The sequence below is a fragment of the Chanos chanos genome, chromosome 8 (genome assembly GCF_902362185.1).
Source record: "Chanos chanos chromosome 8, fChaCha1.1, whole genome shotgun sequence".
Taxonomy (NCBI): Eukaryota; Metazoa; Chordata; class Actinopteri; order Gonorynchiformes; family Chanidae; genus Chanos; species Chanos chanos.
This window is the reverse complement of record NC_044502.1, coordinates 20,585,791-20,611,895: the sequence shown is the minus strand read 5'-3', so window position 1 is coordinate 20,611,895 and position 26,105 is coordinate 20,585,791. Positions and strand designations below refer to the sequence as shown.

Sequence of the window (26,105 nt, the reverse complement as noted above, 5' to 3'; positions counted from 1 at the left end):
ATGTTCTCTGTGTCTCTAGTGCTGCTACTGGCAGCCACATCCTGTGAGTTTCTTTGCTCTAATAACAGAAATTGCAGCTGCAGTATCTTGTAGTCCATTTTTACTGACAGTTTAGATTATTTGACTGAATGTCTCATGTCTTTGTAATAATTACTGAATCTCTTCCAGATGTTCACTCTGATGAGCTGATTCAGCCTGACTTTCAGACTGTTCGTCCAGGTCAGCAAATGACCATCAACTGCAAGGTCTCATATTCAGTGACTGACTATGCTACAGCTTGGATTCGACAATCAGAAGGAAAAGCTCCAGAGTATATTGGATATATCGACAGTGATGGGAGCTTAGACTACAAAGAGTCTCTGAAAAACAAGTTCAGCATCTCAAGAGACACCAGTAGTAACACAATTATATTACAAGGGAATAGTGTACAGACTGAAGACACAGCTGTGTATTACTGTGCCCGTTACACACAGTATTATGAACTAGCCGCTATTCAGTACAAAAACCTCTATGTAGGCATTTGTGAAAAGCATCACCGTAAGCCAACATATTGTCATATCTATAGTTACTATACTCCCCCCAAAACTGTCTTCTTCATGCTTACCTAAGAAAGAAAGAAAGAAAGAAATAGTAAAAATGTGACAGCCTGCAGGAAAAACTGTGGAATGGATTGGAGAAATATGTGGTTATGGTAACATATATTAAAGTGAAAAACTGAAGAACAAGTTTCAGGTCTCCAGAGTACAGTGTCACAGACTGATGTCGTGACGAATGAGTCATAGTCATATTTTTGTGTATTTTTCTACTCTAAATAATAACTGCTTTTCTACCTCTTCTCACATAAGAACTGACGCGTGTGTTTTTTTTTTTTTTTTTTCTTGTTCGTTTGTTCATTCTGTTTCTTGTTTTGAGCACAGGTGAACTCATGAAAGAAACAAAAATGCTGGTCACAATTGCTGTTACTGTCACTTTTAAACATCCAGTGGGAAAACCACTCTAATCAATATTATCACATATTGGGCGTGATAATGAGGATAATAATAATGATGATGATGATGATGATGATGATGATGATGATGATGATGATGATGGTAATGATGAAGAAATAGCTCTGAATTATGAGACACTATTCACAGACTCGAAACTTGTATCACAATGCTTCTCACCGTATCTGTTGAAGTCTCTGGAGGGTGGACTATGCAAAGTTATTCTCCTCTTCATTCCTTTGTAATGACATGTCTCTTTTCATCTCTGACTGTTTGCACAGTATTTATGGGGAGAGCTCCTGTCAGCTAAGTCATGGAGTCAAGATAAATTTTGTTTTTGATCCTTATGTTTGTCTTTGAACAATGTAAGACATTTATGAGCAATTTCATTCTGATGAGTGAATTTGAATATTTTCCAATTTCATATGGTCTTAAATTGAAGTTTTTATTTAATTGATTATCATATTCTCTTTGTTTACAGACACTGACTGAGTCTGAAGCAGTGATCATTAAACCTGGTGGATCTCATAAACTGACCTGTACAGCCCTTGGTTTTGACTTCGGTAACAACTGGATGGCTTGGATCAGACAGGCTCCTGGAAAAGGATTGGAATGGGTAGAAGCATTACATATGACAGTGCTGAGATATATTACTCCAGTGCTGTTGAGGGAAGGTTCACTATCTCCAGAGACAACAGTAAGAATCAGCTCTATCTACAGATGAACAGTCTGAAGACTGAAGAGACAGCTGTGTATTACTGTGCCAAAGACTCATAGTGAGAGAAAGGGAGGTAGTCGTGTAGAAAAACCTGATGGAGCCATGGGCAGGAGTGTATGTGTATCATATACACAAGGAAGAATATTTCAAAATCATGCCAGTAGAAAATAAAGAAACATGAGAATGTGTTTGTTTGGGTTTTTTTTGTCTGTCTGTCTGCTTGTCTGTTTGTCTATCTATCTAGCCTAGAACAGCTGCCTCTGGTCTGTTTTTACAAATCATCACTTTCCTTTGTCATGAATAAAACAGACTGAACAAAGAAAAGAAATGTAATTATAAAAGGATATGTCAACAGTTAAACTGTTGTAGTAATAATTGCCCTGCTCAGACCAAACATTCAATGTACAAATCAGTACAATCAGTGCAGCCACATACTATATATTCAGTGCTACCAGCTAATAAAATGGATGTCTTTCAAAAGAAAATAGCAAATTAGTTACATTTACACACTACAAATTTAAACACATCAACATATATTCAAATTGCAAACACATACATATTAATGAGAGCCAACTACTAACACAAGATATACAAAACACATCCTGGACCAGCTGTCTCTACTCTGCTTATGTCAATCATTGATAATACAGCAGAAAAAGATGCATTAAAATATGATAGGCTAAATGTACATTGTGTAAGGCATAGGACAGTGTGGATGGCCAAGGTCATGAGAAAACCCTGTTTTACTGCAGTTTTAATGTTGCTCCCCTCCCTCTCTCTGTCTCCCTTGACCAGTCACATCTTTTCTCTCTCTTTTTTTAAGCAACCAATACTTGTGCTTACTTTAGACACCTTGTGGGAAAAGTCCATGTTTCGAGATGCAACGCAAAATACTAAGCTAGATACTAGAATCCAATACATGATGACATTAATAACAACAGCAGACATATAGTTCTGTTAAACCACTAAATTTTTCAACAGTATCCATGGCATCAACAACAAGAAGACAAAGCACACAGTCAATGAGAATTTCACAACAGTTCTTCACTTTACAATAAAATGTTTAAAAGATGAAGACTATGTAACTGGCTGGCTACTAACAGGTCTAGAGAACTGAGCAGAATCCTCTGAGGAACTGTGATGCTGCCTGACATGCTGATTGCCTGACGTCACAGTCAGCTCTCGTGGAAGAGCTGGCAATGCAAAAGACTCTTCCTGGATTAGTTGGCAGCCTAGACCAGACTGCTGCTTAACACCATTTAATGTAGTGTAAAGCAACTCCACGTATTCAAATGGTATATTAACGGACAGCAAGGCTTGTGTAGTCTGATATCGAGGCAGGTCATTTACATCCAGAGGAGTGAGTCGTGGACTTGAATGTGTGGGTCAGGTGAGTCTTAAGGTGATTGTGATGAACTACTTGAGAAGACCCATCAAGAAAGTCTTTGCAACGAATAACATACAATAAGCATTTTCCATCAGTAGACTGAATGGACTGGATGGCAACACAGGGTCCTTTCCAGTGAGATGCTTTTGAACTAATCTTTTGTATGACTCTGGAGTAACAAGTTGTCTAAGTAAGTCATTCGTTCATTCTTTCCCTTGGCTAGGAATGTTGGAATGAGTGATTCGTTCACGACTCATAACGGCGGGTGTTCAGGTCAGTGAGTCTCTCGTTCAGTTGTCACATGGCCACTGCGCAGGCTCAGTGTAGGAACGACTAAATCGCTCACGACTCATAACTATGGGTCTTCGGGCCTGAGTCTTTCGTTCATTATTCAGGTGGTTACAGCAGTAACATGACCAACGCTATTATTACTAGTGAGGAGGGCTTGCTAACGTTATCTGGTCAACCAGAACATTTCTGTAGCTAGCTGTGTGTAATGTAGATACTGAATGGATGTTTAATTTGCCTTTCCATTGCAACGAGGTTCATACACCACGGGTCCTAAATGACCAGGTAGGCTAAAGTGAATAGCTATCATAGAATGAATAGAATGATATTTATATTGATAAGCACAGCACTCTCGTATGGGCATTTGAACATATTGTACATTGTGTTCTTCGGATATTTTTAGATATCTTTTTTTTTCTTTTATCTCTACTTTCTTATACCTCGTGTTTAGTTGATAAACGGCATTCAGAGTGGAAGGCAAAGTGAGAATTTCACTGTACGGGGGGAAACTTGTTTTAACCGTATATATGACAAAAAACGCTTTGGCTTTGATTTTTGAATTTAGGCAATCAGTCATTTCAACTGAATAACTCAATAGGCTATGGTCCAGAAGGTTGCTTAAGATCTTCACAAAAGTGAACTTTTATACTTTACCAAGTGAAGCAAACCATGTTGCTCTTAATGTCTGAGAACCATGCTCTTGCTTTTTTTGTAGATGACAGCTACATCGCCACACTAGTTCCAATGAACAGAATGAATGAATGACTTCAAAAAAGATTCATTCATTTTACTGAACAAGATTCAAAGATCCGAGTCAGTAAAAAGATCCAAACTTCCCATCACTAGTGTGAAAACTGGTATTGTAGGAGAGCTGGATCGAGGGTAATAGCATCTCCCATGGATCTGGCTCCTAATATAGTCATTTTGCCATCAAGTCTTCCTAGGTAGGCACTCCAGGATCTACAAGAATCTTATATATGTAATTGAGACATGAAGGAAACAGATAATATATTCAGGAGAGATTTTGATAATCTAGATATTAGAATTCTTTAGGCCTGACAAAATTAAACATGTTAGACCTGGCCACAGTTCAAATAGTTCAATTTTACTAAAGAACAACAATGTATGCTCTCATTTGTAACCAGAAGCTTTAAAGCCATTTTTGCAGTCTTGAAAAGAAGCTCATTACCACTACCAGCAGACCAAATATATCATAAAACTCTAGTTCAAAGAATCACATAAAAAGTATTGTAAAGTAACATGGGCAGTACAAAGTAGTTCACAATTAGACAGCACAGCACTCAGGTCAGAAAGGGTTCACAGGAAATCCAAGACATTTTTGTTTTATTATCTTATTTCTGTTTGTTCTGTTCATGAAATTTTCACAAAGAGAATATTTCGTGTTCAATCCCATGTCAGTATTTCTCACTGATACATACCTGCGTAGTTTTCGTTCAGCACTGCAGCTCTTTGTGTGACTGTGAGTCTCTGGCACAGTAATAAACAGCTGTGTCTTCAGCTTTCAGGCTTTTCACCTCTAAATGCAGAATGTTTTTGCTGGTGTCTTTGGTGATGGAGAACTGACCCTGGAGAGACTGGGCATAATATGAGCTAGTGCCACTGTCAATGAATCCAATCCACTCCAGTCCTTTCCCTGGTTTCTGGCAGATCCAGTGCATGTAGTAGGTGCTCATAGAGAATCCAGACACAGTACAGGACAGAGTGACAGACTGTCCAGGATTCTTCACCACAGACTCAGATGAGGTCAGTGACTGTCCACAAACACCTGTAAAAAAGAGAGGATTAGTATTAAGTCATCTGAGATTTTTATATCTCAGAAATTCTTCACTTGGCAGCACAGTGCGCAGCGGGTAGTCCAACGACATGCAGGTTAGGTGAATGGGGGACACTCAATTGCCCCAAGGTATGAGTGTGTGTGTCCTTGTCTTTGTATCTGCCCTGCAATAGACTGGTGACCTGTTCAGGGTGTTTCCGCGCCTCTCCTCCAGTAGATGCTGGGATAGGCTCCAGCACCCCTGACAACCCTAATTAAGACAAGCAGCTTTGAAAATGAGTGAGAGAAATTCTTCAAAAATATATATTTCTCAACTGAAGTGAAAGCCAGGAACACTCCATATTTCAGAACATCCATTTTTTGATGAGAAATGTAAAACTACAACAGTGTGAAAACTTGTCAGCTCTATAAGTATCTGAGAGAGACTGTATGTAAATGAGCACTGAGAGTGGCTCTCAGTATTGTGGACAAAATTTGTTTAGTCAGATTGGCAAGATGAACATAAAGACAGTGATTAGTTATGGGAAAAATGTTGTTACTGTTTTCACTATGTATTGGTCACTTCATGATGTAAAACTAAATCAGATGTAATACTCCTTTTGGTTTCTCAGCCCAGAATTGGAAAAGATCAGCATGAGTTAGAACCTTCATGAACCTTTATGGTTCAGATTCATTGTATAAAGTGTTACATTTTTTTTTTAAGAAAATACTCTAATGTAAACAATATGACTATTCACATTTTAATGTGTGTGTGTGTGTGTGTGTGTGCGCGCGCACGCGCGTGCATGTGTGCGTGCATGTGTGTGTATAGGTGTGTCTGTACATGTATGTATGAGTACATTCGTTGCCTGTATCTTATCTCTCACAGCTGAAAAATGTGATGTTAAACTGAAATGATGAATATAGTAACTCTACTGCTTTTAATCTGATAATTATTTATTGACTGTGTGTCATGTCTGTTGAAACAGGAAACAGTTGCCAGCAGTAACAATAACGATGCAGAAATCAAAGTTCTTCATGAAGCTGACAATAAAAAATATGTCTATTTAGGCAAAAGAAATGAGTTTGTAAATACTGACATGTTTCTTATTAGACCTGTACTAGTAACAAATGAAATCAAATTATCATGAGACTATATCTGAAACAAAGAACAACAACTGATATTATTCTGAGTTTTCACATAATGAACAGGACTGTGTTTACTGTTAATACTCCTTTGAGTTTTTTTTTTTTTTTTTTCTCTATCTTTTCATTCTGCCTTCAGCATGACACTTTTCCAGTGTCATGTATTTTCTTTATTATTCTTTTCTCCTGATTTTTTTTTTACTCTTTCACTTATACCAATAACTTGATCAGGTTTTTGTACAGCACTGCATCCCTTTCTCTCACTGTGAGTCTCTGGCACAGTAATACACAGCTGTGTCTTCAGTCTTCAGACTGTTCATCTGTAGATAGAGCTGATTCTTACTGTTGTCTCTGGAGATGGTGAACCTTCCCTGAACACCACTGGAGTAATGTATGTTACTACTGTCAGCACTGATATATGACACCCACTCCAGTCCTTTTCCAGGAGCCTGTCTGATCCAGTGCATGCTATAGCCCCCAAAGTTAAACCCAGAGGCTGTGCAGGTCAGTTTATGAGATCCACCAGGTTTAATGATCACTGGTTCAGACTCAGTCAGTGTCTGAGCCAAAACATCTGCCAAAATAAAAGAATATAATACATAAGCATGTAAACCCTTAAATAGAAGAACACCATATGAAATTGGAAGTCTCTCATCAAAATGAAATACATTTTTTGAAAATGTCTTATATCGTTTAAACATGAGCATGACAATAAAAGACAAAATATCTCTTGACTCCATAGCTGAGCTGATAGGAGCTGCTCCTGTAAATACTGTACAGACAGACAGACAGAGACGAAAAGAGACATGTGATTGTAAAGGACTGAAGTGGAGTATAACTTTGCATAGTCCACTATCTAGAGACTTAAACAGATACAGTGAGAAACGTGATTTGGAATCCATGAAGATTTCTCATTATTTCAGATATGTCCGTTACATTCTTTTTTTAATGAGAAGAAGCAGAAAAAGAAGAAAAAGAATCACCATCCTCATTATCATTACCAGGTCTATTATGTGATTATAATGTTAGAATGGTTTAATTTGATGAAAATATCCAGTTTCAGATGACAAAGGGTACAGTGCTTTTCCCTCTAGAGGTTTAAAAGTGACAGTGACAGCAATTGTGTCCAGTATTTCTTGTGTCTTCGCCTGTACTCAAAACAAAATAAAAGAAATTAGTAATTTCTTATGTGAGAAGAGGTAGAAAAGCATGTGTTATTTAGAGGACACAAATATATGAAAATACAGTAAAACATAGTTGGACCAAAAAAATGAAGAGTCCGAATCCTGTTGTCTGTGTTTCTTTATATTTGACCATTGTGTTAATACTTTTTTTTTTCTTTTATGCTCTATTTCTCATCTTCCCTGGTGAAATTTAGTCACAAGTTTACTTGTAATTTTGTGATTTTATAAAATGACTTTGAATCATAATATTATGGGCTAGAAATCAGTATGCTCTGTTTTTCATTTTATACACAAGATTTTTGGGTTGAATTCAGTGAATACACATATTGTATTGCTTCACATTTTTGCAAATCTCAAAGTGTGAAACATTTCATGTTTGATTTTACAGTTCATGGTTAGAATAGACAGATGTCTCGACAGAGATTCCAAGATATCATGCGCTATCTGCGCTTTGATGTCAAGAATACAAGGGCTGCCCACCTTGTGACAGATATATTTTCTATATTAGATTTTCGATAAAGTATTGTTTCCTTTACACCTAGTGAGAACATAACTGTAGAACAACTGTCCCCTATCAAGTCGTTACTGTATCGTTTCACATAGTACATGGGCATTAAACTGGGCTAATTTGCTAGTAAATTCTGGGTGGCCGCTGACGTTGAAACAAAATACATGTTGAACGCAATTCCCTACTTAGGGAAAGATGACAGTAGGCCAGCAGTAGGCCAAAAATTTCTTCACCTAGTTGGCACTGGCAAACAATCTTTTGGTCTACGTTGAAGGGAACTTCTGAGTTGGTCAGCTGACCAAGTGATTCATGACGCGGTCGTTAGGAGGGGTTTGGGATCACACCTAGGCTATTGTTTTAGGCTGTCGGTCGAATATCGATCCACTTGAGATGGGAACACAAAACAGGTACAACATTCCCTGCTTGAACAGGTTGTGTCAAAGGGGTTACAGCATTCCAACACAGCATCCTTATTTACTGTAAATAAACTACAAAGCTGTCGATTTACCAAAAAGAAGGTCTTTTTTAGTGCTGTAATTCAGTTTCAATAAATGGTCAAAATTCGGCCATGTTATGCTACGCTATTTACTCTAAACGCCTACACACCAGACACAGCTTTGTTTACGAAAATCCATATTTTGTAAAAACAACATCCATGCATATTTATTCATTTCCAAGCTGTGCCTACATTTTCTGTTACATGTGTGGAATTAGATTTAGCTGAGACTCATGATAGACGGTGGTAGGCTACTCATGGTATGAACTAGTTTTGGCCAAATCACTCTAATGCTGGAGACTAACAATAGATTATGGCACTCTATTGGGAGGGGGTTGGGAGGTGTTACTCGTAGGTTCCTTGGCAGGCTAGGTGTTAGGCTTCTCATAGCCCACTGAATGCCTTGAAAAGTCGCTCCCTACAATAGTTAATTTACAATCACAGTTGTCTCTAATATTTGCACTACCTGGACAGTGCCCTTACAATAAATTAATCACTAGGGACAACAACGTGATCATTGTCAGTCGACAATTGAATGCTGATAAAGTCGGGCTCGCATTTACAGACCAACCGCAGTCTAACTCGCAATGTGTGTGACATCCCTATATTTAACTAATTCTCTAAGGTAGAACATTAAATATTAAAAAAAAACAAATACTATGAAAAAGTTGCCTGAACTAGTCTTGTTCAGATGGTTTTCTCAGTCGAATTTGATCAAGACGTCTTCTGGAATTTATGCCTTTGGAAACATGGTTACCACAAATAGGTAATCAAAACATTATGTTGAATGATGGAAGGGCTGGCCAACAAACGTTCTAATGAAATAATAACCGACTATTAGCACTGAAATGAATGATACACTGGCCGAACGCAAGTTGATCTTGTAAGCAAACTCTTTGCTTTGTGCAAGAAGCGCCATCTAGCGATCATTATGTGTCAGTAACAGTGTCCTTGTCTAATGACTCGGCGGTCTTTTGACCGCCTAGCCGCGCTTTAAGTAGGTAAAACCAGCACAGCGCTCCTAGCAGGCAGTCACAGCGTTCAAATGATCGGCACTCAGCGCTTCAAGGTATAAGTAGGTCAATCCAGCACGCCGCTTCTAAAGAAGGACTTTTGTATAGCAGTAGCAGAAGGTGGGGGGCAACAGAAAGTGTGTTAAGTTTCCGGATGATAGAAAGTCTTTGCTGGCAGCGTTTGTGGATGTCCATGGTGTGTTGTTTGAAGCACAGTGTATTGTCTAGGGTGATTCCGAGATATTTGAACCAATCCACTATCTCAGTGGTTTCGCTGTTAATGCAGACGGGGTTGTGGGTGGGGTTATGGTTCGTGTTGTGTGTGCTAGAGGTGATAATTATCTTTTGTCTTCACTACGTTCATCTGCAGGTGGTTATCCAAGCACCATTTTGTAAAGTGGGAGATAGAGTTTTGATAGTCTAAAACAGAGTTATTGTCATTAGTATGGCAGTATCATCAGAGTATTTAAAGCCTTATAGCAAGTTCAAGGCTATATCATTGATTACAGGTTCAATACCCCCAATTATTCCGTAATGTTGTAGAGGGTAGTTTTATTTTCTTTTGTTCTATAAAGTTTGTGAATGAAAGAATGTCGATTGGACTTGTGGCATGGTCCGAATCCCATTCACAGGGGCCACTAACCTCTGAGGTGATATTGTCTTCACTGGAGTTGATAAGCCATCAAACCTGGCACCTGCTTTATGTTATGACGGAATGAGTTTCTGCTGTCATGTGCATTGTCTCTGAATGCAGGGGGGGGGGGGGGGGGGGGGGGGGGGGGCATGGTTAGGATCAAAGTGAAAGGGACAGGGAAAGAGGGGAGGAATTAGGGAAGGAGGTGTCAGAGAAGGGTGGGGGTAGGTGGGGGGTGGAGTCTAGACCATTTCTAATAACACATCCAGTGAAACATTTATTTACCCATGTAAAGGTAAAAAGTCTCTCTTCCTATTGCTGCCTGACAGATACAAATAAAGTGAAATAATCCATACACCAGCTGTGCACTCTTTTCTTTTTTTGTTTGTTTGCATTTATTTTTTTGTTTGTTTTTTGTTTCTTGTTTGTTTGTTTGTTTTATTTAAATACACGATCACAAAATACAAAGAACAAACAGAGAACACAACAAGAACATGAACAACAACAACAACGACAACAAGAACAACAGCAACAAATAAAGACAAAAAAGAAAGAGCAAAGGGAAGATAAAAAAAAACACCACCACCACCACCAACAACAACATAATAATAATAATCATAATAATAATAATTAAATAAATAAAATAAATACATAATTCTTGTATATATGTATTTACGTATAAAAGTTGAAGAGCAAAGCATGACAGACTGACAAGACATGATGGGGCAACACAAACAAGACCAAACAAGCCGGGCTGGTGGGACAAACTGCACACTGTGCTTTCATGTAGGGCTGTTGAAGCATACACGAGGAGAGGATAAATCAATCAATCAATAAATAAATATTGAAAAGAATAGTAATGTAACATTGTTTTTCTGAGATGCAGTTAGTAGATTGAATCAGTGAGCTATAGATATCTTGGTTCTTTCTTTCCAGCTCAGTAATATGGTCTTTTTGGCAATGGTTAGCGATATTAATATGAATGATTTTAGATGTTTCGGTGTATGCAGCGTAGAGACCAAAAGTTTTGGACGTATGAGCAGAGCCAGATGGCATGAAAGTAATCATCTGTTGAGGTTGAGCAATGTGAACATGTATTACTTTGGCTAAAGCCCATGCAGTGAAGTTTGTGGGTGGTAACGTGGGTTCTATGAAGCACTTTATACTGTATAAGTTGGGTTTTAGAATTACATGTCATGAAGAATGTGTTATTGCATATACTTCACCAATTAATATCTGCTGGTAGGTTATTTATGTCTGTGGTCCATTTGTCTATAGGGACTGATATTGTGCTGTCTTCAGATGCTTGGATTTTGTATATTTGGGATAACATTTTTTGAAGTTTGAGTGATTATAACTTTGAATAGAGGGGAGGGCTGTGATTGTTAAAATTCCAAGTGTTGATGGGGTTTTTTATGACTTCTTTTAACTGGATATACTGGAAGTAGCAGTGGTCCGGGATGTTATATTTTTTTGGATGTGGTCGAAGGTCATGAGCAAGCCATCACTGAGTAACCCAGGCTGGTTACTCCTCTGTCATTGCAGGCTGAGAAGAAAAAGGGTTTGCTATTGATTAAGAACATGGGATAATACCATAATGAAGTATGGATAGATTTGTTTAGATTTGGAGTGATGTGGATTACAAGGTATGCAATAGATTTTGCTGTTCATTTGAAAAGGGGGACCCCAGCCTCAGCATCCCAGTTAAGTTTGGTTAGGCAGAATCTCTGATTTTGTCCAGTTGACACCCTACTGTAATTACTGATCAGAGTTTGGACTGCTGGAAGTGAAGATGAGGGGTTTGCAATGTATAACAGAATGTCATTGGCATTCAAACTGATTTTATGGTGGTATGAGTTTGATTGGATGCCTGAAATATGGTCACATTGTCTAATGGAAGCATCCAGTGGTTCAATGAAAAGTGCAAACAGTAATGGGGACAATGGGCATCCTTGTATAGTACCTCTTTGTAATTGAAATCGTTTTGATATAAGTCTCTTGGTTATAGCAGATGCAGTGGGTCAACTGTGTAGTGTTTTAATCCAACTGATGAAATATCCAAGTGATTGAGGAAGGTGAAGAGAAAGGATCAGTCTCCTCTGTGAAATGCCTTTTCAGCATCAAGTGTTGCTATTGAGAATGATGGTTTGTTTGGAGGTGCTATTTTTATAGAAATTGATCAGGTTAAATGATCTCTGTGTGTTTTCTGAGGAATGCCTCTCCCTAATAAGGCTGGTTTGATCCATGTGTATTCATGATGAGATTACAGATTCCAATCTGATTGATAAAGCCTCGCTTATAATTTTATGTCTGTGTTGATTAAGGATATGGGCCGATAGTTGGAGCATTGAGTGGGGTCCTTTTTGGTTTTGGGATGAGTGTAATATAGGCATTGTTCATATGATGGGGAATAGTGGTATTTTGGTGGATTTCAGATATCACTTTAAAAAACAGAGGTGAAAGGACAGGCCAGAACTGTTTATAAAATTCTGTTGGGTAGCCATCTGGTCCAGGTGATTTATTGTTAGGCATGAGATGGAGCGCTCTGCTGATTTCTTCTAGATTCTCTGCTTGGGTTTGAGTTAATTTAGGTAGGGAGACATTCCTCAGAAATATTTCGGCATCTTTAGGTGAGGTGCTCTGGTCTGATACTTACATGATTCTGTAAGTATCCTCCTGGCATGGCAGCCAACCTCATTTTGATGAATGGACTAGAACGTTCTAACCATGAACTGTAAAATCAACCATGAAATGTTTCACACTCTGAGATTTGCAAAAATCTGAATCGATACAACATGAATTAATGTTGTATGGATTCAATTCATTCAACCCAAAAACCACATGAAATCCTTATGTGTAATGAGTTGTCAAATGTGATACAGTTTATTCATAAATATTCTTTATTGCCAGTGCTAATCAATACGTTATGAATTTATAGTATACTAACATCACACCCTTGAGAATCTGGTATGGCATATGGATGTCAATTTCAATAGTGTCATCAAATATGATCATGTGTCAGACATTTCTAAACATTTAATTTCTTTTTTGATGTTTCACACACCTAAGAGAAAGTAGCCACATTCAAACCAGACACTCATGCTCAACAAATGAGCCACAGCCATGCAGGAGATGAGGGAGGGAAGGAGAGCATTATTGGAGTAGCGGCCCTTAACAGATGAAATAAGAAAAATAATTTTATAGATAATTTTGTATTGAAAGTTGCAAGAGTAGTAGCTGAGGAGGGCGCAGGAGGAGCAGGGACACGCGGGGGGAGCAGGGCCAGGGACAGCAGGGCACAAAGTCATTCAGCCGGCCAGGGGAAGGTGCCACATCCAGGAAGGAGGCGCAGGCATCGACCACTCACACAAACAGAAGAGAGCAGGTTACTGACAGAAACTGACAAGGTTAAGATAAGAGCAGAGGAGGGAGGAGAGAGAGAAGATGAGAGGTATCTAAGCCGGCAGCTACTAAACTAAACTATTCCAGGAGAGACTACAGCAGAGACTGAGCCTCGCCGGATGGTCAGATTGAGATTGAGATTATCATACGACACAGAGAATAAATGAGTCTTAAGTTTGGTTTTAAAGGTAGCAAGAGAGTAAGAGAGTTTGCCTCTTTGATATCTATAGGTAGGCTGTTCCCGAGAAAGGGTGCGCGGTAGGCAAAGGCGCGACGGCCAGCAGACTTCTTTTTAACTTTTGGAACAACTAATAATTTAGCAGCCTGAGAGCGCAGGGTGCGGGGAGGGGGGGGGGGGGGGGGGGGGGGCGTGGAGTGTAATTACATCAGAAAGATAGGCCGGTGCAAGCCCATGGAGAATTTTAAATGTTAATAGGAGGACTTTAAAATCAGCCCTCATGTGAATTGGGAGCCAGTGAAGGAAAGCCAGGACGGGAGTGATGTGATAGAACTTCCTAGTTTGGGTCAGGATTCTGGCAGCAGCATTCTGGACAAGCTGAAGACTTCTGGTGCTAGAGGCGGGCAAACCAGAGTACAGAACGTTACAGTAGTCGAGGCGAGACGTGACAAATGCATGGACAATGGTTTCTGCATCAGCTAAACATAGTAGGGGCCTAATTTTGGCGATATTGCGGAGATGATAAAAGGCCGTTTTGGTAGTATTCTTGATATGAGTGACAAGCGAGAGACTAGAGTCAAAGATCACACCAAGGTTTTTAGCTGTAGAATTTTGCGAGAGAATGCAGTTGTCAAATTTTAATGTAAGATTATTAAAAAGATGCTTATGTGCAGGGGGTCCAATGACTAGCATTTCTGTCTTACCTGCGTTAAGCATCAGGAAGTTTGAGGACATCCAATTTTTAATGGCACAGAGACACGCCTGAAGGTTAGCCAATTCAGAGCGGTCACTGTGCTTGATTGGTAAGTAGATCTGAGTATCATCAGCATAACAGTGGAAGTTAATGTGATAGCTACGAATAATGTCTCCAAGAAGGAGCATGTAGATAGAGAAAAGGAGAGGGCCAAGGACCGCCCCCCTGAGGGACACCACAGTTAAGCTCTCGATACTCAGATGTCACATTATTGTAGTGGACACACTGCTTTCTCTCTGAGAGATAAGATTTTAACCAGGAGAGCGCCAGGCCACGGATGCCAGTTTGATTTTCCAGGCGCTTTAACAATATGGTGTGATCGACTGTGTCGAATGCTGCACTCAGATCGAGAAGAATAAGTATTGAGGTATCACCAGCATCCATGGCTAGTAATACATCATTAGTCACTTTAGTTAATGCGGTTTCAGTGGAACGAAAACACCTAAAGCCTGACTGAAACACTTCAAAGAGGTTGTTGGAGGACATATATGCGATGAGTTGCGCAGCGACAATTTTTTCGAGTATTTTAGAAAGAAACGGGAGATTAGAGATTGGTCTATAATTATTCAAGCATTCTGGGTCGAGGTTAGGTCTTTTAAGTAGGGGGCTAATCACGGCTGTTTTAAAAGCAGAGGGTAGAACGCCCGACTTAATTGACAAATTTAAAAGGTTGAGGATTGTAGGGCCGAGGATCGAGAAAAGTTCTACGTAGAGTTTAGGAGGTAGGGGATCGAGCAGGGAAGAGGCTGGTTTAGCAGAGTATGGAATTGAATATTATCAAGTTTCACATGATGTTCTTAACTTCAAGTTTTTCCTTAATTTATTATTTTCTGTGTCTTTGCTCAGCCAAAACTCGAATGGCACAGACATTCACCGTCTCACTACAGCTAGTACCTCTACCTCATGCTCAATAGGCAAAGATGGGTCTTGATATAGTAGGACCATTTGAGACAGCCAAATGGGACTGGAGATATGCTATCACCCATACTTATTATTACTCTAAGTGGCCTGAAGTGGCATTTACACCCTCTATTACAAGTGATGCTGTAATGGATTTCCTCTGTAGCACCTTTAGTTGTTATGGCAATCCTGAATGCCTAGTGACCGACAATGGGCCACAACCGATCCATTGCACTTTCCACATTCTTGAGAGAACGCAACATCTCTCATATCAAAGCCTTTGTGTATCACCCTACTTCTGATGGGGCTGTTGAAAGATTCAACAGGGTTCTCAAAAGCTAGAGACTGTGAGAGAGTTCCTTCACATTTATCGAGCGACGCCACATGCCATGACAGGTGTTTCACATTTTGAGCTCATGTACGGCCACAAGATAATAACCAAACATATCATTTTCCCGTCAACGGCCGCCGTAAACCATGATGCTGGAGTATGCCAATGCATGTCCACTTGCCAGTTGCAGATGAAGGAATATTGTGACATAAAGAGGGGATCACAAAGAAGGAACAATGTAAGAGTGAGAAAACAGACTCAAGTTCCCAAGTGACATTACAAATTCACTGAGCCAGTTGAAATCCAAAAGCAAGTGAGTCCTTGCACATACGGATTGTCTGATGGGAAGCTCTGGCATTCCTCTTATCTCATCAATGTACCTGAATCATCGGTGATGCCTCTAGATCAGTCCAGCACCAAAATTTCTGTGTGGAGTTTGCATGTTCTCTATGTGTCTGCATGGGTCCTCCAGGAGCTCTGGTTTCCTCCCAAAGACATGCAGGTAAGGTGAATTGGAGAAACTAAATGTGTTTGTCTGTGTGTCTGCCCTGCGATGGACTGGCGACCTGTGTTTGTGCTCTGAAAGGAATTCACTGTGTTGAGCTGAACCAGCCTGGTTCTATGGTTGTGAGGCTTGGTCAGTCCATGACTTTGTCCTGTAAGGTCCCTGGATATTCACTGACTGATAGAAACCACTGTACTGACTGGATACAACAGCCTGCAGGGAAAAGCACTGGAATGGGTTGGATGAGTATGTGGTAGCGGTAACTTATATTACAGTGAACAACTGAAGAACAAGTTTCAGATGTCCAGAGATACCTCCTTCAGTACAGTACACAAAAACGTGCATCCCAAGAGTTGCATGGTTGCAACTCCCACAGACACAATGCAAGACATATTGGCCATCCACACAACAATGGAGAAAACGAGCTTTTGTGAAAACGGAAGGATTTTGTTTCGTTCTGGCCTTCTGTCCATATAACAACAGCTTTTTTGGGGCTTGAAAACACAAACTTTTGAAACTGGGTTCCAGAGTGGAATCTTTTGAAAACGCAACTCTTATGTCGCATTGTAGACAGGCGAACATGGAACCTTTTGAAAACGACATTGCCCCACGTCGTGCATGACTTTTTACATTTACGTGGTGTTCTTCTGTGGTGTTTGTGGATTTGTGTGGCTAAGTTACACTGCACCCACTGGCCTGGCACACATAATACAGCGTTTTCACTCGCTTTTGCGAATCCGTGTGGACGAGGATGAGATCTCAAAATATTGTTGTATATTTCGTTGTCATGTGGACGGGGCCATAATCATTCTCTCTCTCTCTCTCTCTCTCTCTCTCTCTCTCTCTCTCTCTCTCTCTCTCTCTCTCTCACACACACACACACTCAGAGGGACTCATTAAGAGATCCATGTTTCAGATGTTTGCCTTGAACTTCAGTCAAACAGTGAAACAGTAAAAGCTAAATCACTGACACAACTGGAAACTGGGTGACATTGAACAATCTGTAGTTAAGAACATAAATTATTTGTTCTGCATTAACAATACATTCACTGAGGTTAACAATAGAGGGCGCTTGTCTCCTTTTAATACTGCGAAGAGCACTCAGTCAGGACTGATATGAAAACTGAATGAAAACTGTGTATGCCCCAGCAAGCAATGCAAATTCTCTACCTATATAAACATGACAACCATGCAGAAAAAAAGCAGTCCAGTGAAAATCCCTCTGATCTCTGGAGAGGACAAAAGAGCTGTTTCTATCAGTTCATTTTCATCACAAAACATGTTACCTGTATTTACTGTTGCTGTCAGCAGCCATGCAAAGTAGGTTTATGTATTACTTAAAACAAATAAACAACTCACTTTCCAGATATTTGTGCTATTCGTGATTTTTCTAACATGTTTTTGACTGGTTTTCCTTCAAGTGTCCAGTGTGAGGTTGTTCTCACCCAGTCTGAACAGTCAGTGGTTATGTTTCCAGGTGGAGACTGCAAACTCACCTGTGCCTGCAGTGGATTTACTCTGTCAAGGCACAGGATGCACTGGGTCCGTCAGGCACCTGGAAAAGGACTGGAATGGATCATTTACTATTATTCTAATAGCAGCAAGAACACAGCCCAGGCAGTGCAGGACCGCTTCACAGCATCCAAGGACAGCTCTAATTTCTACCTTCATATGAACCAACTGAAGACTGAGGACACAGCATTTTATTACTGTGCTAGATAATCACTGTGATTAAACTCATACAACCAACTGTACAAAAATGAAAAGGGGGAAGGATGTGGGAGAATTGTAATTATGATACTGTAAGTCTCCCCCTTGGTACTCATACATTCAGCTCAACAACAGAATATGCTCAGACAGTCACTTATTTATTTTCTCCACCAATTAAAATTTGTAATCACACATGGTTCTGTAAGTCTCAGCCTTGCATGGCAGCCATCTTCATCTTGGTGAATGGACTTGAATATTCTAACCATGAACTGTAAAATCAACCATGAAATATTTCACACTTTGACATTTGCAAAAATGTGAATCAATACAACATGTGCATTCACTGAATTCAACCCAAAAACCACTTAAAATCTTTAGGTCTAATGAGATGTCAAATATAATAGAGTTTATTCAGAAATATTCTTTATTGCCATTGTTAATCAATATATAATGACTTTATAGTATACCAACATTACTCTTGAAGATTTGAAATGGAACATGGATGTCACTTTAACTGAAGTCATCGTATATGATGATGTTTCATATTTCCTGCGTATAATACGAAAAACAGAGCATACTGAGTTCTAGCCCAAAATATTATGATTCAAAGTCATTTTATAAAATCACAAAATTACAAGTAAACATGTGACTAAATTTCACCAGGGAAGATGAGAAATACAGGATATATTTGTGTCCTCTAAACAACACATGCTTTTCTACCTCTGCTCACATAAGAAATTACTAATATCTTTTATTTTGTTTTGAGTACAGGTGTAGACACAAGAAATACTGGACACAATTGCTGTCATTGTCACTTTTAAACCTCTAGAGGGAAAAGCACTGTACCCTTTGTCATCTGAAACTGGATATTTTCATCAAATTAAACCATTCTAACATTATAATCTCATTATAGACCTGGTAATGATAATGAGGATGGTGATTCTTTTTCTTCTTTTTCTACTTCTTCTCATTAAAATGAATGTAATGGACATATCTGAATTTTTCTGATCTAACCTTGAATAATGAAACATTTTCACAGATTCCAAATCACAATGTTTCTCACTGTATCTATTTATGTCTCTATATAGTGGACTATGCAAAGCAATACTCCACTTCAGTCCTTTATAACCATGTCTCTTTTCATCTCTGGCCGTGTGTACAAGAAGAAGCAGCTCCATAGAAGCAGCTCCAATCAGATCAGCTATGGATTCAAGAGGTATTTTGTTTTTGATCATCATGTTGATATTCGAACAATGTAAGACATTTCGAAACATTTAATTTCATTTTGATGTATGGATTTGAATATTTTCCAGTTTTGCATGTTCTTAAATTAAAGTTTTCTTATTTAATTTATTATATTCTCTTTGATTATAGATATAATGGGTCAGACACTGACTGAGTCTGAACCAGTGATCATTAAATCTGGTGGATCTCATAAACTGACCTGTACAGCATCTGGGCTTGACATCAGTAGCTACTGGATGACTTGGATCAGACAGGCTTCTGGAAAAGGTCTGGAATGGGTGTCAAGCATTAAACATGACAGTACTGAGATATATTACTCCAGTGGTGTTCAGGGAAAGTTTACCATCTCCAGAGACAACAGTAAGAATCAGCTCTATGTACAGATGAACAGTCTGAAGACTGAAGACACAGCTGTGTATTACTGGACCAGAGACTCACCATGAGAGAAAAGGATGCAATGCTGTACAAAAACATGATGGATTTACTTGAAGGAGTGTATCTGCAGTAAATCAGCATGATGACTCTAACTTAAGGGGGAAGAGACCTTCATGAAATGTAATGAAATTTGAACTTTCCAACGCATAACTCAAATAGTGGGAAATAATAGTTTCTTCTTTTTTTTTTTTTTTTTTTTTTAATACCAGTCCTGTTGTAGATAGCTACTTTGCCTAATTTAATGAGAAGAATTTAATGAGATAATATTTTCTGACACATACATTTTAGGACCATGAAAACTTGAAAGGCTGACAACAAATTTAAAACCCAGATGTAATAGGGAGGAGCCATATGGCTCGAATGAACTAACAACATCTTGCAGGATCTGTGATCTGGAAACACCCTCATTAGCACTGGTAGTCTTCCCCAGATGATTTCTGTTTAAAGGTTTACCGAAGCACCTCATGTTGGCCCAACCAATGCAAAATGTTGCTTACCATTTGTGTACTTTCAGCTGACTTGGTTTTAACCCAATGTGCTGTTACTTAGGAGTAGCACCTGCTACCCAGATAATAGTTTATCAGATTCTATTTATCAAAGTTTTTGTGTTTATCAGAAAAGATTTGTAAGTTTTAACTATCTTTGTACTGTCTTACAGTCACAGCCACTGCTGTTTTGGCTTTAGTTTACTTTTTTTGTTACGTTTTGTTCACCATTTATTGTTTAGGCAGGCGGCCCGATCAGAGTTTGCTTGCCTGCGTATGTTAGACTTGTATCGTTCTGCTTGGGTTTATTGCTTTGCCTGCTTTACTGTTCACTGCTTTGTCTGAGTTTTGTGTTAAACCTGCTTGTTTTGTAAACCAACTGCTCATGCTGCTTCCAGTATTAGTGCCTTCATCTCTAGTAGCGAAGTGATGTGATATGTTTGGCGGTCGTGCTACGGGGGAGGGTCTGATAACCAGGTTTTCCATTAATAACTCTTGCCACTGCATGCTTAATTGAGTGTTTTTCTTGCACCTAACCCCCTCTTGCACCTTTTATTGCAGTGTTTGTGTGCTGAGGATGTGTGTGAGTGTGTGCATGTTCACGATTACATGTGGTGGTGGTAAGTATTCCCCCAATCTAGGTAAGCCCCGCATCAGCCCCCTCTGCAGTCGGTCCACCTCACCTTCTTATTCTTGTGCCCTTTGTGGTGTTCTAATAATCATAGTGGCAGTTTGTACATATGGAAACACCTTGTTTAAACCCTTCTCTTATGTCCTTTTTAAATGGTAAGTTCAATTCTTTGGTATTGAAATAGTGCCTCTTGTCCCATTACAGTGAAATTTAAAAAAAAACTTTACACTTATTGCACTTGAACACCATGTATCTGCTCTTGTTTTACAATAAAGACCTGTGCAATACTTGCTGTTTACTAAGGGATTAGGTATATAACTATTTTTTCAGGTGAAATTCCCAAAGTGGCGTTGTCGTTATACATTGTTTTGGGGGGACCTTTACCCTCCCCTCCTGGTCACAAATACTTCACAACTTACAGCACAGCTTCCAACATATGTTCTATCAGTTTGTGCAATTTTTCAAAGCCAGCTTAATTTTAATCATGATTAAGATTCAAGATGCAAGACTAGAGTGTCACTGACCCCAAACCTACTTCATTTATAGGAGCTTTAATCATCAGTGCAATTCCTACGTACAATAATATGACTATGCCAGGTGAAGATTTCCCTGGGGCCGTCTTTTAGCATCTCGGTGGGGTTTTGAAGACATCAACATAAGTAGTTCCTGTCTTCCACCCCCATATTCACTGAGACTGATATTTATATTCCACTTAAAAATAAATACCATTGTAGTAAAGAAAAGACATTTTAAACTCTTCAGAAAAAAAAACCACATAACATAAGGTTTATTTTTTAAAGTGTTTGTCAGTGTAAGATTTGAGATATGGATTATCTTAAATACATAACTAAAATGTTAATCCTCACAATTTTATTGATATTATAAAAAGGCAAGTGATGATCAATAGTATGATCTGATTCACAGAAAAAAAAAAAAAAAAAACATAGAATGATTCATGCAATGGAGTGATAAGCTATGAAGACAATGCCAGAAGATTTAAAGTCATTTGTTGCTACTTGTTGCATAGGTGACAGGTGTTATTAATTACCTGATTTTTCCTGATAACTTACCTGATAGTATAAAAGCTCTATGTACAGTAGACATAAGGGTTCACCAGAATAGACAAGAGTTCACAAGGGTTTATGGAAGTTAATGTTTGGAGTTGGTAACAGTTCATAATCTGAGATCATTTTACTGTTTCTAGTTTATATTTTTCTTCACTGGTTGGCCATGTGCTGTTGTGTTTGTCAACAATCAGTGTAAAGAGGTGGTTGATGTTCCTTTCCTGTGGTCTCCTATCAAACCCATAGAGCAGTTATGAATTATGACTCACTCAGAGACTTATGTCATGTTCAGAGCTAGTAACAGTTTATTGTTTATAGCATTTAACTGCTTTAAGGGCTAATGTTTCCTCTGTCTGATATTGTTCTTGAGTGTTAGTGATTTACTGATTACAGTTCATCTTCTGGTCGGGCATATCTATAGACATAGACATAATATCTTATAAGTACCAGGATAAGTTTGACATAAATATTCATGGTGTCACATGACACATTCAAAAACAGTCAAAAAACCAACTATCATCTCACAATTATTTCGTTACAATGAAAATAAACCTATGAGCACATTTCAACCACTTATCGCCTGAGCAAATCTAAGAAACACAGCATGCACTCAACTCCATTACATACAAAAATCAGTGAAACCCGCTCAGGTCTTTTGCTTATACTGCCATTAGGCAAAAATACGGATGATCTAAAACAACTAACTTGTCACTCACCTGTAAATGAAGTGCATCCACGTCTGCAGACTAATGTGGGACTGAGCAAATAATGAACCACTGCGAATGCTCCGGCTGAAGCATTTCTTGTGGCAAGCATCACGGCATATCCTAAGGAGTACAAATCGTAAAACTATGAAATTATACATGTGTGATGCCACAGTTAGTCTGTATGTCACAGTGCAAATGTTTGCATGTCCTTAACCTGAACTGACAAACGGTGTAAAACTAAGAAATGCAATGTCATCAGCACAATATCTCAGTCATTTTGTTTACACATTCCTTTATGTAACTGATAAACTTGGGTCCATTGTTTGCAAATGTTCAATTCCAGAATATAATGTTAGTCCTAATTTATCTTAGCTAATGTTACCATTGTATTTTTACAGTAACATTAGACTACATTAGTCACAAAAGTTAGCAAAACAGCTAAATATCCTGGGCTCTCAAAAAGCCCAATATAACAATAAGGCAGTGAGTTGGATAATGTGCTGTAGCGCGCATTAAATAGGCCTACTACATCTATGAACAATACAGACATAACTCAAAAGCACATCCTTACCATTTTGGCTCTTTATCTCCGTAGGACTTCTTGTATTTTATGACGTGGTGACAAGATGGGCATCTCATGAACCTTCTCAAGAGGCCTAACAGCATAAGGTACCCAACAAGCCTCTCGTTTCCCCTGAAAGATGGTCTGAAGAATATTTCTCATAAAAAGTTATCCATTTTCCCCCAGCTATGTACTGAAAACGACCCAAGGAAAAAATACGTACGGGGTAGGAGTTTCATTCAGGGGTTGACCAATCAGATTTGATCTAAGTTACGTATGGAGTTGAGCTGGTCAGTTTTGCCGAGTAACCTAGATTTGGTTTCACCTGATGCCATGGAAAAAATAGAGCTTGCTGCATCTTTATCTATAACTTTTTATATGGTATGTTGCGACTTTGTATAGGTCTTGTCTTTGTAACTTTTGTTAGCAAAGATTAGCTGTATGCAAGCTGAGAACTCAGTCAGGCTTGTTAGCAGAATGAACTACCTTAGCTAATGTTAGCCATTAGTGATTTGGCAGATTTAATGTGCCAAAGATAGCTAGTTTAGCTAGACTAAGACCTGTTTAAACACCACACATTTTTTCTACAGCCTAAACAGAAAATCAAAACACACAAAGTACATCCCATGGAGAAGCTAGAACGTGCAACTCTACCCACTGTGTCACTTGTTAAGGACGAAGGGAGCTCTCCCATGGCAAGCGGCAGCAGCCAAGGTTCTGATGTAAGTAAGTTGTCTGCAATGCAGGAACATTTTAAAGTGTTTTACATGTTGTTTGAATCAAGTTTATTTTGGCTACACTGATTTTCCAAGCCGCATATAAGAAAAAGAAAAAAAAAGCATTTCAACAAAAAGAAACTTTGATCACGTCTTACATTAAAAGAGTTTGGCCTGGCTATTTTGAATTTGTTATTTCTTAATTCTGGTGAATGATGTATCCATTGTAGGTTTGGTTTCAGTGACCCTGCAGATGGAATTTCTTCAGGAGAAAATAATATGGCAGGAGAAAATGATTGCAGAGTTGGAAAAAGGAACGTGATTTCCTGCGGCAGCAGTGTGTAGGAGAACAAAAAGAGAAGGATAAATAAATTTTAGAGATGATTGTTTGTTTCAACTTAATGTTAAGCATTTAACACTAGGATCACCGAGCACCGGTCATTTGACCGCTGTGATGTCTTACTAGAAGCACCGTGCTGGTTTGATCCACTTATACCTAGAAGCGCTGAGCGGCGGTCATATTCCCTAGATTTGTGTGTGTTATCACTTAGCATCTTTAGATTTTCAAAATCACACTGGTACAAGCTAGTTTAAAGCTATTTTTCTCCTATTTGTGTGAAACTGCTGCCAGCCTGGTGTTTGGCCATGTTGTTTCCAGCCTGCGATTCTCTTTTCTCTCAGCAGATGTCGCAAGGGTTCGCTTGTACTAGTTTTCTGTCTTTATATACACATATGTGTGTGTGTATATATATATATATATATATAATCAAATGATCAAATACACCAATGATCAAATACACCAATCAACAGGGTTTTTGAATAACGCAGACTCTGCAGCCAGCCTCAGCCACTGACATTTTGTACTGATTACACAGGTTGTAAGAAACCTTAAACACCTGTCTCCTACCAATACCATTAGTTAACCTCATCTTTGCTTGTGTCATTGAATAACTACAGCAACAGTCAGGCACATTGCTTAAAACAATAAACTTATGAATACTCAACATGTAGACCTAAATGAGGTATTCTTGATTATTTCTTTCAGTTTTAAAATACAGAAAAGAAGCAGAAACCCATGATGATGTGGATGACTCCTCAACCAGTTTCAGTGAGTCAGATCCCCCTCTTATCCTCACATCAAGCAAAAAGAAAAAAACACCAAAGGGCAATCAAGTCTCGTCTTCCACATCATGCAAGAGATAACTATTTATACATGTTTATATATATAAATTTTTCCCATTAAAGAATAGTACAATTACATCCGCTTACTTGTATCTGCCACATTTTATGCTTCCGAACAAGACCAAATATGGTTTCTTTATAGTTAAAAACAGAACAGTTACACTGATGGTCATAAAATTAGCTGCCTGTGACATGGTTCCTTGTTATTTTTAAGTTTTACCATGCTTGTATGACTATAGGAAGAGTTATGACTCAATATGTGTATTTAATTGATAATATCGTATGGTTAGTTTAATTTTTCTTTTGTCTTACATAGTTTGTGCCCGAGTGGAGCAATGCAGATGGAGCCTGTGGCATGGTCTGCATTCCATTCTCACAGCGAAACTAACCTCCTGAGGTGATCCAGTCTCCCTTGAATTTATCGTTATCAAATTTTGACCAAATGGCCTGGAGGTTGCTGTGCTAAAACGTTGAGCCTGGCGTCCGTTAGGTGTTACAGTGAGGGGTTTCTGTTTTGGTGTGCATTGTTCCTGAATGCAGGGAGGCCTGGGCCATAAAAGAGAGAACTGGGATCAAAGGGGATGGGGATAGAGAGGCAGAGTGAGGGTGATACAAAGATATAAGGAAGGGTGAAAAATAGGGAGAGAGTTTACACAACTGCAACTTTAATTACTAAGGAACACTTAAGGTTAACAAATATCCTTTTCTTTCTGAAACCTGCACAGTGTCTGCCCGACAGTGCAAATGTGCCCTCTGAAAGGTCGTTTAGTGTTTATGAAATTGCATTACCTTTATGGGTAAATGTAGAGGAGAGCACATTTATCATGACTGTGTATGTATGTTTATTTTGTAAAAGTTCGAGGTCTACAAGAGGTGATACAGCGCTATCAGCAAGTCCTTAAAACATTTGGGAAGGTTCGCACAATGATTGAGGCATTCCATAGGCATAACATCGACAGAAGGACCATTGCTGCCACAGCCCCTATTGCCAAATTGCACATTGCTGACCCCAAGGCCTACAGCACCCTAGAATTTGAACCAGCAGTAGAAACACTGCTGGGTTTTGCAGAGAAATGTGCCAATCATGTAACACCAGACATCAAAAAGTCAATCGAGGATTTGAAAGCTAGTGGGCATTTGCTCCCAATTATGCTTAAATACTAA

General features: G+C 38.9%; 1 protein-coding gene across 1 annotated transcript; it reads left to right on the top strand.

Moving 5' to 3' along the window:
- LOC115819431 (uncharacterized) lies at nucleotides 1–26,105 on the top strand. The gene is made up of 3 exons (XM_030782963.1): nucleotides 1–43; nucleotides 169–537; nucleotides 25,798–26,105. The coding sequence occupies exons 1-3, from the start codon at nucleotides 1–3 to the stop codon at nucleotides 26,103–26,105; spliced, it is 720 nt and encodes a 239-aa protein (XP_030638823.1).

Excerpts from the sequence above, each read along its gene's own strand:
- LOC115819431 (XM_030782963.1), top strand. The coding sequence starts at position 1 with ATGTTCTCTGTGTCTCTAGTGCTGCTACTGGCAGCCACATCCT. Across the intron at positions 44-168 it reads GCTACTGGCAGCCACATCCT|ATGTTCACTCTGATGAGCTG; the intron begins GTGAGTTTCTTT and ends AATCTCTTCCAG. Across the intron at positions 538-25,797 it reads CATTTGTGAAAAGCATCACC|TTCGAGGTCTACAAGAGGTG; the intron begins GTAAGCCAACAT and ends ATTTTGTAAAAG.